The sequence below is a fragment of the Penicillium mononematosum genome, assembly GCF_028829835.1.
Source record: "Penicillium mononematosum strain IBT 11891 chromosome Unknown utg000002l:1.0-8112719.0:1.0-8118358.0, whole genome shotgun sequence".
In the NCBI taxonomy this organism is placed as follows: domain Eukaryota; kingdom Fungi; phylum Ascomycota; class Eurotiomycetes; order Eurotiales; family Aspergillaceae; genus Penicillium; species Penicillium mononematosum.
Genome location: NW_026643272.1, coordinates 1814102 through 1831742, shown reverse-complemented (window position 1 = coordinate 1831742; position 17641 = coordinate 1814102). Strand labels below are relative to the sequence as shown.

The 17641-nt window shown below is 49.9% G+C and overlaps 6 protein-coding genes across 6 annotated transcripts; 4 read left to right on the top strand and 2 right to left on the bottom strand.

Moving 5' to 3' along the window:
• Positions 1 to 850: 850 nt before the first annotated feature.
• N7519_002443 (uncharacterized protein) lies at positions 851 to 2804 on the top strand (the record flags this gene model as incomplete). The annotated part of the gene is made up of 2 exons (XM_057289221.1): positions 851 to 1133; positions 1195 to 2804. The coding sequence occupies 2 exons, from the start codon at positions 851 to 853 to the stop codon at positions 2802 to 2804; spliced, it is 1893 nt and encodes a 630-aa protein (XP_057150423.1).
• An 849-nt stretch (positions 2805 to 3653) lies between these two features.
• Positions 3654 to 5927, top strand: N7519_002442 (lysophospholipase family protein; the record flags this gene model as incomplete). Its single annotated transcript, XM_057289220.1, has 4 exons — positions 3654 to 3885; positions 4003 to 4675; positions 4731 to 5280; positions 5304 to 5927. The coding sequence occupies 4 exons, from the start codon at positions 3654 to 3656 to the stop codon at positions 5925 to 5927; spliced, it is 2079 nt and encodes a 692-aa protein (XP_057150422.1).
• A 1022-nt stretch (positions 5928 to 6949) lies between these two features.
• N7519_002441 (uncharacterized protein) lies at positions 6950 to 11778 on the top strand (the record flags this gene model as incomplete). The annotated part of the gene is made up of 3 exons (XM_057289219.1): positions 6950 to 8695; positions 8748 to 11155; positions 11214 to 11778. 3 exons carry the CDS (start codon positions 6950 to 6952, stop codon positions 11776 to 11778), a joined length of 4719 nt encoding a protein of 1572 aa, XP_057150421.1.
• A 328-nt stretch (positions 11779 to 12106) lies between these two features.
• Positions 12107 to 13758, bottom strand: N7519_002440 (3-deoxy-7-phosphoheptulonate synthase class II; the record flags this gene model as incomplete). The annotated part of the gene is made up of 6 exons (XM_057289218.1): positions 12107 to 13145; positions 13197 to 13248; positions 13305 to 13397; positions 13452 to 13515; positions 13567 to 13676; positions 13737 to 13758. The coding sequence occupies 6 exons, from the start codon at positions 13756 to 13758 to the stop codon at positions 12107 to 12109; spliced, it is 1380 nt and encodes a 459-aa protein (XP_057150420.1).
• Positions 13759 to 15321: 1563 nt separating this feature from the next.
• On the top strand, positions 15322 to 15999 carry N7519_002439 (uncharacterized protein; the record flags this gene model as incomplete). Its single annotated transcript, XM_057289217.1, has 1 exon — positions 15322 to 15999. The coding sequence occupies one exon, from the start codon at positions 15322 to 15324 to the stop codon at positions 15997 to 15999; it is 678 nt and encodes a 225-aa protein (XP_057150419.1).
• Positions 16000 to 16628: 629 nt separating this feature from the next.
• On the bottom strand, positions 16629 to 17045 carry N7519_002438 (uncharacterized protein; the record flags this gene model as incomplete). Its single annotated transcript, XM_057289216.1, has 1 exon — positions 16629 to 17045. One exon carries the CDS (start codon positions 17043 to 17045, stop codon positions 16629 to 16631), a length of 417 nt encoding a protein of 138 aa, XP_057150418.1.
• Positions 17046 to 17641: the final 596 nt, after the last annotated feature.

Here is a 17641-nt window from a genome sequence, read left to right as displayed (position 1 = left end):
ATCTTGTAGTGACCTCTTTAGGGTAATCTGTTATGTATCAGAAGGTTCACTCTACAACCTTCATCGTGTAACTCTGTATCTAAGCTTTCCTTTCTCGGGTTCCAAAGTGCAACAAGTGTGCTTTTAAAGCAGCCACCCGTGGAGATGAAGAACCTATTATGACTAATTTGAGGTGAATGATATTATTCTAATCCGAATTCAGTATACAACATGGTATCTCGGAAGGCCATGCCGAAAGACGCAAGCCACGTCAAAAGCATCCATCAATGTATCAAGCTTGCACAAGGGGTGTACTAAGACGCCTGCCGAGGTCTAACTAGTTATACTTTTTCTATTAGACTTTTTCTTCATTTCAAGCTTCCTTATACTTCAATCCTGCTAGATCTCAATTGAGGCTCGCTTGTTCCTTCTCAATACGTCCAAGAATATTGTGTACAATAGATGCTGGCGCCATTGATTTCAGCATTGTGTTTCCTTCTGGAACCATCGATGGTATTGTCTGGCGAGGCAACATAGTAGCACCAGGTTACATAGTATGGCATATGCTGAATCTATGTCTTCAATTGCTGCTTTGGTCCATTAATTCACCTGATGTTGAGTCGTAATAGCATTAAAAAGGGATTGACTGCTGCTGGAGCCACAGGTTTACTATGAGCAATCTAAATGTGGGAATTCCCCAGGTGTGCTTGTCCCATTTTCACCAGCATCCCGCCTTCAGTCCCAACGCGTGAATCCTACCGCTTGTTTACTTCTTCTCTCTCCCCATCCTCCTCCTCTTTTTCTTTCTTTTACTCACGTCCCTGTCATTCTTTTTCATCCATACCCTGCACTGGTCTCTTTCTTATCCAAGATGGCGGCTCAGGCGACAGGCCTGGACTCGAACTCGCTCGCTATCAATGACGTCGAACCTGTCAACGCTACTTTGCAAAGTCACCCAGTTTTCAATGAGAACAACAAAGGTATCATCCCCGAGTCGTACGACCTTGGTGTGGGTGACGAGGACCCAACTACAGAAGAACTCCATGGCCCAAACGCCTTGCGTCGTGTCTCAGCTCCGATTCCCTGGGTGGTCTACACCGTCGCATTTGTTGAACTGTGCGAGCGTTTCTCCTACTATGGAACCCAGGTTCTCTGTAAGATATCCACAGTCCCATACAAAGTCACATAAGAAACTATCCTAACATTGCAACACAGACTCTAACTTTGTGAACCACGCGCTCCCCCTTCCTGCCCCGAATGGTCCTCCCGGATCAAACCATGCAACTGGAGCTGGTGGCCCTAGCCCCCAGGGTGTCTCGGGTGCTTTGGGCAAGGGTGTCGAAACTGCCAGTGCCATCAACACCTTCAATACCTTCTGGTGCTACTGCCTTCCTCTAGTGAGTGCCTACATCGCCGACGAGTACTGGGGCCGATACAAGACCATCTCCTGGTCTATCGCGGCTGCCATTCTAGGTCATATCATTCTAGTTGTCTCTGCCATTCCGCCCGTGATCACAAACACTGATGCTTCCTTCGCTGTGTTCGTCCTTGGTGTAATCACCATGGGTTTGGGCACTGGTGGCTTCAAGCCCAACATATCTGCCCTCGTCGCCGAGCAGATACCTGCTGTCAATCTCAAGGTCCGTACACTCGAAACAGGTGAGCGTGTCGTCATCGACCCTACTATCACCCAGAGCCGTATCTACCACTACTTCTATCTGTTTATTAACGTGGGCGCATTGACGGGTCAAATTAGCATGGCCTATGCGGAGAAGTATATCGGCTTCTGGTTGGCCTTCTTGCTGCCGACGCTCATGTTCTTGACTACTCCGTTCGTCATGTGGTGGGGTCGCAAGCGCTATCGCCAGTCTGCTCCGGCCGGCTCGGTGACTTACAAGGCCGTCAAGACATTCTGGTTCTGTATGCGCGGCCGCTGGCACTACAACCCATACATTCTCTGGAAGCGAACTCACGATGGCACTCTTTGGGATACCGCGAAGCCCTCTAACATCGAACCCAGACTCCGGCCCAAGTGGATGACCTTTGACGATGCGTGGGTGGACGAAGTGCGCCGTGGATTTGCCGCTTGTGCAGTTTTCTGCTATTTCCCGGTCTACTGGCTGGCCTACAACCAATTGACAAACAATCTCACCGCACAGGCTGGCACGATGACCTTGAAGGGCGTCCCAAACGACGTTGTGAACAACCTTGACCCCTTCGCGCTGCTCATCTTCGTCCCACTCTGCGACATGCTCCTATACCCCGGTTTGCGCAGAATTGGCATTCAATTCACGGCCATCAAAAAAATCACCCTTGGTTTCTGGCTGGCGTCGCTCTCCATGATATGGGCTGCTGTCATCCAGTACTACATCTACATGACTTCGCCCTGCGGCTACCGGGCTAACAATTGTTACAATGATGATGGCAGCGTCAACCCGTCTCCTCTCATTGTCTGGGCTCAGACTGGTTCGTACGTCCTCGTCGCGATATCGGAGATCTTTGCCGTCATCACCTCAATGGAGTATGCCTACTCCAAGGCGCCTCGCAATATGCGTTCGTTCATCCAGGCTATCAATATGTTCACCAATGCCATCTCCGCTGCCATTGCTGAGGCTTTGATAACGCTTTCCAGGGACCCTCTGCTGATCTGGAACTACGCAGTCTTCGCTATCTTAACCTTTGTCGGTGGAACCTTATTCATTCTCCAGTTCTGGGGTCTGGATAAGGAGGAGGATGAGTTGAACAACTTGCCCGAGGGTCATGTGGAGGCCAGCCAAACCCAGGCAGAGGTCGAACATGTCGAGATTGGCCCTGGTCGTGGTTGAGACTGAGAGTCTGAAACAATGTGTCTTTGCTTTAGCTTGGTGCTATTGGGATGGTGTCTTCCCAAAGTTAAGTCCACGCTTCTGTCAAATTCCAACTGATTCAACTGATAACTGGTTCTCTTTACCCTGTTTTAGGTTGGATTCTATTAGGATGGTGTCTTTCCAAGGTTAAGTCCAACACTTTTATTGAATTTCAATTGATTCAACAGTGAACTGATTTTCTTCCATAAGTCATACTGAGCTCCTTCTTTCCGCCCTAATACTAGTGCCTCGATTTGTGACCAACATCCATATAGGCCAAGTCACACGCCACAACGGCTTAGAGTACAACCTCGGAGCCTTGTGCCTAAAAGGTAATAATACACACGAATACGGGAGATTGCACTGTATGATTTTAGTCTAATCCAATTACGATCTCTCGATGTGATGGATTTTTTGCTAGCAGATCCACATCGGACCCAAAAGTCATGCCCGTTGTACGGAGTACTTCGTACCCTAGCCACTCCTTTAACTGTGGAGTGCTGGAAGATGAGTCTACTTTCAGCCCTGGGAGCATTCATGAATGCGACTCCAATAATGACTGCTGAAATGCGGATGCCTAGACACATACTTACCCACAGTTATCGTATTCGTATCACATGATAATAATCTCACCATCAGCCCCTGTCCAGCCCCATTTGGGCAGCCTTACCGATGTGACTATCTACTGTAATCTCCAGGGCTGACCTGCGCCTCAGAAGAAAATTGATAAAAATCCCTCTATACTTAATGCTTTTTAAAGCAAAACGGAGCGCTCGGCATCGTTGACATCACTCCCGCTCCACTCGGCAGCCATGATTCGTGATCCCTATGAACAGATGGAGTACATACCAAGACAACTGCTCTGGGACATTAGGGGCCTTGGCTAAGCTTCCGGCGGGCCCGATGCATAAGAATTTCCCCTCGGTGCATAAGTATCACCCCTTAGGACATGGAAATTCGTTCCTTTCGACGTTTCTTGCGCAGCTAAAAGTCGGTCACTATTGTGATCTAATCGTCATGAAGACTTTTGCGCTGATCTCGATTGCTCTGGGCTTGCCCGGTAAGCGCATTTCCTCGCGTGTTTTTTTTTCCTGGGGATTTCCCTTCTTGGCTTAATTGGACTTTTAAAACGCGTCAACAAAATAATTTCCCCACACTAATCACCGTGTTCTCGCAGGCGCAATCGCTGTTCCTGGCGCGCTCGATACCGATGATATCACATTCGCAGGTGTGCAACGAGCCCTCCCCAATGCGCCCGACGGGTACGTGCCGACATCCGTCAGCTGCCCCGCGAGCCGACCGACAGTTCGCAGCGCAGCGAAGCTGTCCACAAACGAGACATCATGGCTAGAAGTTCGCCGCGGCAAGACCCTGTCAGCGATGAAGGATTTCTTCGGACATGTGAAAGTCGGCGATTATGACGTCGGTGCCTACCTCGATAAACACTCCGGGAACTCGTCAAGTCTGCCGAATATCGGTATTGCCGTTTCAGGCGGTGGGTGGCGTGCGTTGATGAACGGCGCCGGTGCAGTCAAGGCTTTTGATAGCCGGACGTACAATGCGACAGCGACTGGGCACCTGGGTGGTCTGCTGCAGTCTGCTACCTACATTTCTGGTCTGAGTGGAGGTAGCTGGTTGCTGGGTTCAATCTACATCAATAACTTCACTACGGTCGATAAGCTGCAGACGCACGAGGCCGGTTCTGTCTGGCAATTTGGGAACTCGATAATCGAGGGTCCTGATGCTGGTGGTATTCAGCTTTTGGATTCTGCCGGTTACTACAAGGATCTTGCTGATGCTGTCGACGGGAAGAAGAAGGCTGGCTTTGATACTTCTCTCACCGATATCTGGTATGTCATCTCTGTTTATCGGGATGTATGTGCATGTTTGCTAACTTGGGTACAGGGGCCGCGCACTCTCCTATCAGATGTTCAATGCTAGCAATGGTGGACTCAGCTATACCTGGTCTTCCATTGCTGACACCCCGGAGTTCCAGGATGGAGACTACCCTATGCCGTTTGTTGTTGCGGATGGCCGCAACCCCGGCGAGCTAGTCATTGGCAGCAACTCGACCGTATATGAGTTCAACCCGTGGGAGTTCGGCACTTTTGACCCTACTATCTTTGGTTTCGTTCCTCTCGAGTACCTGGGCTCTAAGTTCGAGAGCGGCTCGCTTCCGAGCAACGAGAGCTGCATTCGCGGTTTCGACAGTGCTGGCTTTGTGATCGGAACCTCCTCTTCGCTCTTCAACCAGTTCCTTCTCCAGATCAACACCACTTCGCTCCCCAGCTTCATAAAGGATGTCTTCAACGACATCTTGTTCGATCTAGACCAATCGCAAAACGACATCGCTTCGTACGATCCCAACCCCTTTTACAAATACAATGAGCACTCGTCGCCGTACGCCGCACAAAAATTGCTGGACGTCGTCGATGGCGGCGAGGATGGACAGAATGTCCCTTTGCACCCCTCATCCAGCCCGAGCGCCATGTCGATGTCATCTTCGCCGTTGACTCTTCAGCCGACACTGACTATTTCTGGCCAAACGGCACCTCCCTGGTTGCGACCTACGAGCGCAGCCTGAATAGCAGCGGTATCGCCAACGGCACCGCCTTCCCTGCGGTTCCAGACCAGAACACCTTCATTAACCTGGGTCTCAGCACCCGTCCGTCCTTCTTTGGCTGTGATAGTTCCAACCAGACCGGTCCCTCGCCTCTCGTTGTGTACATTCCCAATGCCCCTTACTCCTACCACTCCAACATCTCAACCTTCCAACTAAGCACCGACGACGCTGAGCGTGACAATATAATTCTCAATGGCTACGAGGTCGCCACAATGGCCAACAGCACCGTGGACGGCAACTGGACCGCCTGTGTTGGCTGCGCTATCCTCAGCCGCTCATTCGAGCGCACGGGTACCACTCTCCCGGATATCTGCAACCAGTGTTTCGACCGGTACTGCTGGAACGGCACTGTGAACTCCACCAGACCGGAATCCTATGATCCAGCGTTTTACCTGGCTGATAGTATGGCCTCAGTGAGTTTGCCCACCATGCTGTCCACGGTTGTCGCAGCCGGTCTGGCGATGCTCATCCTGGTATAACTGGACATGATGAATTATTTTTCTTCCGACTGCCATGTTGCAGCTATTCCCAGTCGAAACATGGTTTTTCGCCTTTCGGTACACTTTCTTTCAAGCATGGTCGATGTGCCATCGAGCCATCCTTATTTTTAATTTCATTTTCATATTCCTAGTATTTTTTTTTAGATTTCTTCGTGTCCCATGGGATTCAATTCAATAGTAATGCATATATGACCATATAAGAAACATATTTGCACCTCAGTACAGCATTATCCCTCCTCTCTATTGTTAGAAATCTGCATCCCTGGAATACACATACCCTGGTCCTATTCAAACTGAATTTGTGCCAAATTGTATGACTAGGGCAAAGTGTTGATAACTTGACTATGGTTAATTCGGCATTCTTCTACCTACGCATTGGCGCATAGTTACTTATGGCTCTCTACCTAGAGTTGTTACTGTAGAGGTAATCCATGATATCCTCCAGTTAAATCTGTATAATCGACATCCAACGGGTGGCTGAGGTACAATGTATTTTAGAGAATATAACTCCTAGAAAAAAAAACTTGAATAGAGTGGGTTGGAATTCATATAAGACTAGTAATGCACCGTACAAATCTAGTGGAAATATATATTGAGCGACAACAGATTATGGGCCGATTTTGAACTTCCAGGTTAATACATAATTAAGAGCAGGCATCTGTCTTTCTTCTGCCGTCTTTTTATTATTATTTTCATCTGTTTGCATCAATCCGACAACCTATAACATCCTTGTTGACGTGTTTTTGTGAATGTGTAGATCATGTCACGTGCCTATGTTGCTATGGGAAACACCACAACAAGCAACCTCCGATCAGCCGCCACCTCCACAGTGGGTTATTTGCATTGCCTTGCTTCCTCTTTCATGCACCTAATTCGACAACTCTCGGCAACTTGCGACCTTACGACATCGGGCCGATATCACATTTGGCGACCCAAACCCGCCATGAGCGTCGCGTGCCAATACTAACTATTGCGACCATCAACAATAACCCGTTATCAACATGGCACGTGCTGCAGTAATCCCGCAACCCCCTGCAAAACGGGCGGGACGAACTTCAACAAAGTCAACAGCTGCTGCCGATGCGAAGAAAAAAGCCCCCCAAAGAGCCACACCAGCAGCACGGGCTGCGGCCCCGGCCGTCGATGCTGAGTCGGACGATGAGCTGGGATTTATCACAAGCAAACCCGCAAAACCCAGCGCCCGCCCTCCTGGCCGCCCAGCTACCAAACCAAAAGCGACTGCAGCTGTAACTGCGAGAGGAAAGAAAGCTGCGTCGGAGTCTCTCGCCGACAAGTCGAAACCCCAAAATAACGCCGGCGAAAATGAGCTAGAACAACAAACCGAGGTGCCAAAGAAGCGCGTTGGAAGACCAAGGAAGAATCTGTTACCTGCAGAAGCTCCTGCGACCCAGCCTGAAGCAGCGCCTAAAACTAGGGGACGACCAAGAGCGGGAACAACAGCGAAGGCCCCTCAGACCCGTGAAACGGCGACCACAGGCAGACGCACACGTGCGGCAGCGGATACAGCGGATGAGACGAAATCGAACCAAATCAGGATTGCGACCAACTCGACAACAATGCGCTCAAATCTTTTGCGTGGGCCCGCCAAGAAGAAGACTGTGAAATTCCAGGATGTCTCGGATTCCGAAGCTGAGGAAGTTGTGCCCGAGGTTCCTGCTGCCGGCCGTCGACGAGCAGCGACCAAAGGCGCGGGCGCTGGCAAGACCGGGCTTGGAGCGACTCCAGTTCGCAAGCCTGCGACGGCCGGTACTCGCGGAAGGAAGCCAGCTGCAGCGAAGAAAGATGCGACCCAACCACTGTCTCCCAAGAAGGCCAAGCAGGTGGCCAAGTCTCTATCATCTTACGCAAGCTCCGATGGAGAAGACGATGAATTGAACACAATCAAGGACGACACCAAGGATCCGGTCAGACTCGTTGTTCACTCGCCTGTTAAGCATGGCTCGGAGACCACTGGACTGAGCTCTCCTGTACGGAGGATCAACTTTACCCCCAAGAAGGCGTCCAGCTTCATGGACGAGAATGGCGAACCGAAACTACCAACACCAAAACACGGATCAGATGGCATCGGTCTTAACTCCCCAGTCAGGAAAATCAACTTTACGCCAAATCGCAGCCAGAACGCTGTCGCAGATAATGGTCACCTCGCTCTTCCGCCGGGCAATTCAGTTGTTTTTAGTGACTCTATGATCATGTCTAGCCCTGCGAGAAGACCGGCGCCATCATCTCCCTTCCAGTTCTCCATGAGAGAAACCCCGAATCGTGGGGGTCTCTTCCGGGATAGTGTGAATCCGATTTCCGCTCCTGATTTCACACCCGGACGCACTTCTCCACTGAAGATGTCACCTAAGAAAGGCTTTTTGGGTGCTTCTTTCTTGCAATCGCCATCCAAGGATTCTACATCAGCAGCCCCTGCTCGAACTCCCCTGTTTCAAAGCCCCGCAAAGAGAATAGCCTCCCCATTCAAAAACTCGATATTCTCTGCTCATGCATCTGTGGGCTCCTGCAAAGGCACGGACAATGATGGAACCCCATCCAAGACAGTTGAACTCACACAATCCGCCACCCCCAAATCCTTGCCACGGGAAAGCCAGCCCGACGAAGCAGCCTTTGAAAAGGACACCGAAATGGTCGAGGATGTGGCCCGAGATATCTTTGGCATTGAGCTGTCTTCTGATAGAAAGGGATCATCGATCTCTCCTATCCAGGAAGATATTGCTGCCTCAGAAGTAGCCCGGGACTCATTCGATGATGGAGACACCGATTCTTTCCCCCCTAGAGGTGGAGGCCGAGGGAGAATCAGACATGGAAGAGGATGAAATTGAGTATATTCAAGATGAGACTCAGCCTGAGTACGAAGAGCCTGAAACGATTTGCTTCGACGTCATGGAAGAGGCCAATATGGCAACCGAGGACGACCTCTATGATCAAGAGCCCCAGGAAAACTCAGGCCCCGGAGCTATCGAACAACTTGAAGACCAGGCTCAATTCGACCGGGAAGAAGCCAATACTATCTGCTTTGATGCCATGGAAGACGCCCAATTGGCAGCGCATAATCTCCACGACCAACAAGTCCAGGAAACCTCAGACCCAGAAGAAGGCGAAGATCGCCAAGACGAGAGCGAAAGCGAATTTGAGTACGAAGAGCTTGAAACAATTTGCTTTGACGCGATGGAAGACGCCGAATTGGCAGCAAATGATCTTCATCACCAACAAGTCCAGGAAGTATCAGACCTGGAAGGGGGTGAAGATCTCTATGACGAGGATGAATTTGAGTACGATGAACCTGAAACAATTTGCTTCGACGCCATGGAAGATGCACACCTCGCGGAGAATGGCCTGCATGATGAAGAAGGTCAGGTGGGAGACTCAGTCATGGAGGACACGAATTATCCCGAGGAAGAGCTGGCGGTACTGGAGCGCGAGATCGAGGAGGAAGAATCCCAAGATCCTGGTACTCGATCACAGTCCCAAGAGTCAACCCCGGAAGCCTCACCAACTACGGAGATGCAAGAACTAGACATGGAAGAGCAGCCGAGTGAAGTTGCTTCGCCCTCCAGGTCACCATTGCACTTGACCCGTGGCGATGAAGCCCAGCCATCGGTTCCCTTGGATTATTCCTCGGAAAGTGAACGTGAATGGCAAGAAGAGGCTACTCATCAACCAGAGGAAGTGGAACATGTGATGAGCGAGGAGAATGAAATGGAGGACACTGAGCCTGAGTTTGCTACAATATCGTCAAAGCCTGCTTCGTCACATGAAAGCAGCCGTGTCGAGGATATTGCAACTCCGCCCCAAAGAACGCAAGCGACACCTTCGCCACGACCCAGTTCCACAGGCGGTAAATCTATTCGCCTGGCCTTGAATCGCCCAGACAACCCAGAGAATGATCATGACTCCACTCCAGATGCCAAGAATGCCAGCAACGTCATCGTTGACACGCCCCTGCATGAAGAAAATAGTTGGACGCCAAACACGCAGGTTGACAGCCCTGCGTTAATGGCACCCAGCCTCTTCAACACACCAAGTGTTGCTGACCAACCCCAATCCCCTGCCGAGGCTAGCTTAGGTTTTACGCCATTGGCACAAAGGTTTGACCGTTGGGAGCAAAACACCCCTTCCCAAGCTAGATCACTCCGACCGCGTCGTCGGGGAGTTTTCTCGTTAGTAGGCCCCTTGGACCGCACTAACACGGGAGCTCCAACCAATTCTGAAAGTGTGTCGTATCCTGATCTGACAAAGAGCCCTTTGGCACAAAACCCTTCTTTGTTTGCCGAATTGCCACTTCAGTTTCAAAGCAATGATACTTGCACAAGCCCTGAGTATGAACGTACTCCACGGCGATCTTCCATCTATGAAAACCATCAAGTAATTGATTCGCCAAGAACAAGCACGGATATCTTCGAGGATCCTGATTCGGGAGTCATTGAACAGGAGCATACTTCTGCCGCCGAAGTCCCGCAAGATCAGGTCCAAGAGTCCCATCTACTCGAGGACAAAGAGAACCTCGGTCCTTCGATTCTCCCGTCTACCCCAATGAAGGCGCAAGTTCAACCTGATGAGTTACGCACTATTCATACAGTGTCCAAAGTACCTTTGAAAGCCGAAGGCGACGTATCGCCTCTCAAGCTGTCCCGCAAGAGAGGTCTGTCCTTATCGAGCACATCCCCCACTCGATCTTCCCCTCGTGTTCGCAAGCCAACCTTGATGGCACTGAATGATACTCTCCCGATTCTCTCTCCCTCCAGGAAATCTCCACGGGTGAGCAGAAGTCCGACACCAAAACGCCGTTCTATCACTAGCAGACGCAGCAGTGTAAAAGCACCTGTGATGGCTGCGTCAAATACTCCCGTTGCAACCGCCAGCCCTGCCAAGAAGCAGCGCCGCAGCATCAGCACTGAACAGAAGGCTCTACATGGAGCAGTCGTGCATGTGGATGTTCATACCACCGAGGGTGAGGATGCCTCTGGTATCTTTGTAGAACTCTTGCAGCAAATGGGTGCCCGGTGTGTGAAGTCCTGGTCCTGGAACCCTCGCTCCAGTCTCTCACCGGTTGATGATGTAGAGCCCAAGGACTTGAGAGTTGGCATCACCCATGTTGTGTACAAGGATGGTGGCCTGCGGACTTTGGACAAGGTCAAGAAGGCAGCCGGTCTTGTCAAGTGTGTTGGAGTCGGCTGGGTTCTCGAGTAGGTTTATCTTTTGTACATCTTTCTTTAACACGGCCTTTCTAACTTTTATCTATAGTTGTGAACGGGAAAACCAATGGCTTGACGAAACCCCGTACGCGGTTGACAGCTCTATCATCCCGCGCGGAGGTGCCAAGCGCCGCAAGAGTATGGAGCCTCGTGCACTCAGCAATGTGAACGGAACACTCGTGCGCATTTCCGAATCTCCCGCGCCATCTGCTGGTGGACGTCGCAGTGGTGTCAACCCGGGTGCCGTCGAGGGTTTCCGCAAGATCACACCTCCGACCCACCAGCAAGAGATGCCATCCACACCCCCACAACAATCTTCTGCTGGTAGCTACCAATTCCCCGCTACTCCTGGATACAACTTTGCCAACCTTGATGCCATTGGCATGTCGCCCGCTACACCGGGATTCCTTGGAAATCGCTCGAAGCTTGTCCAGCAATCTTGCCCGCCAAAGCAGAGCAACCGAGGTCTCTTCCCGAGTACTAAGCCTCCGAGTATCATGCTGGATGATGGGCAAGATGAAGAATCCAGGAGACAGCGTCGCTTCCGTATGGAGGCTGCTAGACGCAAGAGTCTTGTTTACAAGCCTGCTGTCGGCAGCCCTCTTGTCCCTTGATTTTATTCATTGCATTGTTCGATTTTTGTACATTCATACCCAGTCAGTGTAAATATGGGGACTCTTTGTTTGGGCGTTTCTTGAATTTTACACCATGATGGCGAGCTGGATAGGTTGGACTGTTCTTGTGGAAGGTCAATCGTCATTACTTCTTTTTGAATCTCAGTCAAATCAATTGAATCCCGGATGACTTAAATCCATACTCATGTCCGTGGTAAAGCTGCCAAATATTACTTTTCATTCAGAGATTCGATAATACCCGAAATCTTTCTCGCTGTCCGGCTTCAACATTCATATATCTCGTGTCCAGTTTACCAAAACGATGATATCACTCCTGCGACTCGTCACGATAGAATCCAGCAACCAAGAAAGCCAGCTCCAAAGCCTGCTTCTCATTCAAGCGCGGATCACAGAACGTCGTGTATCGCTCCCCAAGCCCATCCTCCGTCAGCCCAGCAGCACCACCCACACACTCAGTGACAGCCTCGCCAGTAAGTTCAAGATGCATACCACCAAGGAATGATCCTGCAGCGCGATGAATTTCCAACGCCTGCTTCAGCTCAGACAAGATATCCGTGAAGTGACGGGTCTTCACGCCAGACGGTGTGCTCTGAGTATTGCCATGCATAGGGTCACACTGCCAGACGGGAATATGACCAGAGGCCTGCACAGCGGCGATATGGCCAGGAAGGAAATTTGCGATCTTAGCAGCGCCGTATCGGGAAATCAGAGTGACTTTCCCGATCTCGCGATCCGGATTGACAACATCCAGCAGCTGCACCAGCTCGTCCGGCGCCATGCTAGGCCCGATCTTGATTCCAACGGGGTTAGCAATGCCGCGGAAGAACTCGACATGCGCACCGCCGAGTTGGCGTGTTCGGTCGCCGATCCAGATGAAGTGGCCAGATGTTGCGTAGTAGCCTGTCTCGGGAGATGTGGTGCTTGTTCCTTGGTGCACTGGGTGGCGAAGGAGTCGGGTTAGGCTCTGCTCGTATTCCAGGGAGAGGCCTTCGTGGCTGGTGAAGATGTCGGCTGTCTCGAAGCCGCGGTCTTTATCGATTCCTACTGTGTGCATGAAGCGCAGGGCATCCTTTACGGCGCCTACGGTCTTGGCGTATTGCTCTTTGATCGAGGGCGTGATTACATGGCCCAGGCCCCAGTCTAGTGGGGAGTGCAGGTCTGCCAGGCCTGAGGATAGGGAGGCACGGAGATAATTCAGAGTTGCCGCGGAGTGGAAGTAGGCCGAGACTAGACGTGATGGGTCTGGCTGGCGGGATACAGGGTCTGCTGCGAAGCCGTTGATGTTGTCACCGCGGAAAGAGGGCATTTCCACTCCATTGACGACCTCTGTTGGACTTGAGCGTGGCCTAGTTTTGTTGTTAGTTTTCTGGTTTTGAATTAATGAATGAGGAACCTACTTTGCGAACTGCCCTGCAATCCGAGCAATACGGATGACGGGCTTATTGGCACCTATTGGTGGATTAGTGGTCATCTTTCTTTGCTTTTTTGTGGGGGGTCTGACATACCCCAGATGAGAACCAAACTCATTTGCAGCAAGAGCTTGACCTTGGCTTCAATCATTTCTTGGGTGCAGTAGTCGAAAAGCTCCGCACAGTCACCTAGACAAAATGATTAGTCCTGATGTTTCGGAGATATTGTTCTGTGCAACATACCACCCTGTAGAACGAATGCTTTGCCCAAAGCGACATTCCGGAGGTTCTTCTTGAGATTGACGATCTGTAGGCCAGGTCAATATGAGCTAAAATCCAATCTAGAGAAAAGACATACTTCTTGTGTGGTCACAAGCGGAGGAAGCTTCTGTAGTTTCTGCAGTGATTCTTTCAACCCTTCAAGATCCTCATAGATGACATCTTGTTTGATGGGTTTTTGTATCCAGGCTGGATATAGTTAGCGATACTAGATCGAACGTGAAAGAAATTTTAGATTTCTGCTCTTACAACTAGGGCTCCATTCAGCCATTGTGAGGGCAATTGATCCCGAAAAGTGGGGGATTATATGAGTTAAATCTCTTTCGTTTGGCCAGCAGTATCAAGCAAACGCAATGAGAAATTGGTCAGTGTAGGCAATGGAATAGTGGAATTCGAATAAATGGGAACAAAGGACTGATGAGCGAAAATATATTAAGGACATGTAACAAAAGAAAGCTGACAGTCCGGTGTGTGTACGTGATACGCTTATTCCCGGGACTCCGATGACTCACTTTGATGCCTGATTCCCCAGGCACCATATGTAGTATTGGTTCCTCGGTGAGACTATATCGTAGATGTAGGTCAGGATGTGATGTTCAATGCAGTCCATTTCAAAATTGACAGCTTATTTGACTGAAATCAATGGAATCCCATTGAGCAAAGACCACAGGGTTCCATTGACAGGGTTCCATTGAAATCTCACGGTATAGCAACCTCCTGTGACCTCTACAATTTAAGCCATCAACTAACTAGTACCCCTAGCATGTATGATATAATCATGGACGTGGAAGGTGTCATGGCCTGTGTTATGGGCACTGTTCTTCATTTGGAATATGAATGGTTTCGAAAGGCTGTGGATCCTCTTTGATGATGTGGATGAATGGCTGGCTGTTCTCAAACTTGGCCTGTATGATGCATCGAGTGATGAAGTTCGCCGCTTTGGTAAACGTCAGCCAAGTTTCCGAGGTCTCGGAGCTGACTCAGTAATTATACTGTCCAGGTGGGTAGGGCTGGCAAAGATGAACAGAGCCTTATAGGTAGCCGACAGATAGTTGACTATTTAACCCTACCTAACCACCACTACGGAGTACCGTGGAGAGATTACCAGTGTGAAAATATAAAAGCACCCTACGCTAAGTTGTTGGCTATAACATGGGCAGACGTCCTCCGTAGGACCTTGGGTATTGACAAATATAATACCAAGGCCTTCATATGGAGTATCTACTAGACCGATAAAGCTGGGAGGCAACAAACCTTTTTATATTTGGTTCCTACTGTGTAGAAATGCAGAATTGAACGTAGATTTCTCACTAACTACCCCAGACTTGGCATGGAAAGTCGGCCCTTCAGTGACTATATTTGGAAAAAATAAAGGACGGACCACGGAGATAATGAAAGGGGCAAGATGGATCGCAATCTGCTCCGTACAGAGGAAATGCCTATGGACATGAGAAATTAATCCAAGCCATCGCGTAATAATGGGGAGCGACGCAGGCAACGTTCGTATCAAGAACCGCTAGCGTCGAGGAAATTGGGCCTAATCGGGCTGATTATTCGGGACCTGTCGACTGTGATTGGCGATGTCTCGGAACTTACCTAAGCGCGGCCATTTTTAGTTAGCGTAATCTGCTTGGGGTCTCCAGAGCTGCCTATTTAGTACTAACGTGGCCCTAACGGAGGTAAAAACGTGGGTCGAGACCCATCCAAGGTTGAGCCCCATGAGCGGATGCCCTGCCAAGGTTGTTTCTTCACCTGGGTATTTAAGCTCGCTGCCGGCCTTGTTTTTCTCACTTCTATTCAATCCTTATCCTCGCTATACTATATTATTTTCGCCATGCAGTACAAGGCCCTCGCCACTCTTTTCTTCGCCGCCACGGCTCTGGCCGCCCCTGCAGATTCTACTTCCACATCCTCAAGCCCGGAGTTTGTCGATAGCAGTGACCTTTACGATGACTATTACGAGGATATTTATGACGACATTTACGAGGCAATGCCTAGCTCTATCTTGACTGTTCTGGCAACAGCCATCCCGGCCACATGGTACAACGACCTTTTGGACCCGGCCTCTCGCGATTCGATCGTCAGCGAAGCTATGGCTGGCACCTACCCAGCTTGGTACAACTCGTTGCCTAGCAGTGTCAAGGCCTGGGCCACCGCCAACGAGGCGTTCATTGGCGCCTCGGCAACCGCTACTCAGACCGAGACTGCTGATGGCAGCACCTTCAAGACTGGCTCCACCGCCGCTGCCAGCCAGACCTCCTTTGCCAGCGAGACCTCCGCTGCTAGCCAGACCCCTGCCAAGACCATTTTGGCTTCCACTACCTCTTCGAGCTCCAGCTCTCAGACTAGCTCTGAGTCCGGTTCTGAGTTTAGCTCTGACTCGAGCTCTAGCTCTGCATCATCTTCTCCATCTTCTTCGCAGTCTACTGGTGGCGCCGCTGCTCCTACTGGGGGCATTACCATGGGTGTTGCCGGTGCTGCTGGTGTTTTGGCCCTGGCTCTTGCCCTGTAGAGCATTGCCGAACGATATGTTTATCTGGAAAGTTTATAAGAAACATTAAATTCACGTGCATTAGATAGATCTGTGTGCATAATAACTTTTTTCATCATGTACCTACATACGAAAATACTTAATTCCATTACATCTACAGTTGGGATAAACAGCAGCCTAGATACTCTCTAAGTGTTGCATGGGGTGAGCTGGTTGTATTTCTTGTCGGTTAATACTCAGTACAACATTGGAAACAACCTCGGCAGGAAATTGGCCGCTGACTTCTCATTTCACCCGGACCTCAAAGCACCCACCATGGCTCTCGCTGTCTTGACCCAGTTCCAATTGCCGAGGGGATTCTGAAAGAGCGAGAAACGCACGCTCACTCGTTTGTTAGGTCCTGTGAATAAACTCAGATGTTAGCATGGTCAAGGTCAGTAAAAGAAGTGATGCAGTCCAAGGGTAGAAAGAACCAGGTCAGTTTCCAAGCCCAATAATCAGGTATCGTATGTCCGTGAATTCAAAATCGTGATATGGCGTGCAGACCGCTGACTTCTTCTTGGAGCTGTTCACAAGCTTCGCGGTTAGCATGTTCAAAACAGCGACAATAGATACTAAAGGAAACCCGACAAACCCAGCTACCAATTCTATCATGCTGGGACGCGGTCTCGAACAGACTCTAGAAGCCTAAAAAGGCGACTGTGTACTAGCCTCTCGCTGTTCTGACGGTTCAAAAGTCTCCAGGTGAGCATATTGATCTTGTAGTTCATTGCATTGCACTCCCGGATGAAGTCGGTAACAAAATATGCAAGAGGCCTCTCTCGGACGGTTTCACAACCTGGGACGTGTTCGAACATGATCTGTCCCAGGTTTCGAATGTTGTCAATTTCTATGGACAGACGGCCCAGCTTTTCAATCGTCACTTGACGATCCTCAGGGGATGGGTTATCCCAGGTGAGCCTGCTCAGAATTTCTTCAATGCAGCCGTGAAAGTGACGCCATGCGTCATGGTACACCTGTTCCCAGGTCGACACGGCGTCCGAAGAGGGGATATCGGTTATAGACATTGTAAGAGTAGTGGTTCTGGGAGTATTGTAATGGTAGTGGTTATGGTAGGATTGGTGTGTTGGAGGTTATTGTTAGATCAATGATCTAGTGGTGAGAGATATAAAGAGAAAGCGAGAGGCTGACCATCAATCGAGAAATGCACCAGATGGATGGGATATGATAGGATAAGATAACTCGACACGGTGCTGGTTAGCAAACATTGTTATTTAAGTGTTTGCAATCGAAATCGACTTGATCGAGTATGCCTAGAGTTGATAATGGAAGTCATGAATGCGTTTGTGCGTATGGTTGTTTGACCCGGGCACCAGGCAAACATCGAGGACAAAGACTTGATCATCCTAATAAGATCTGAAGTCAAAGCCATCAACATCTGTAGCCAGAGTAATCGATATCTAAAGTGAAAGTGAACAAAGAGCACAAAGGCCATTGTTCAATTCAATTGTCCCTTTATCTATTCACGCGAATCAGTAAGAGCTCGATATATGCCAAGGGAAAACGTACAATAGCAACACAAGTCAAGGGAGTATATGCATATGTAGCGTTCTATCAGCTAAAATCCATGCATACGAGCTTGCTTGGTTCGTAGGATGATGGA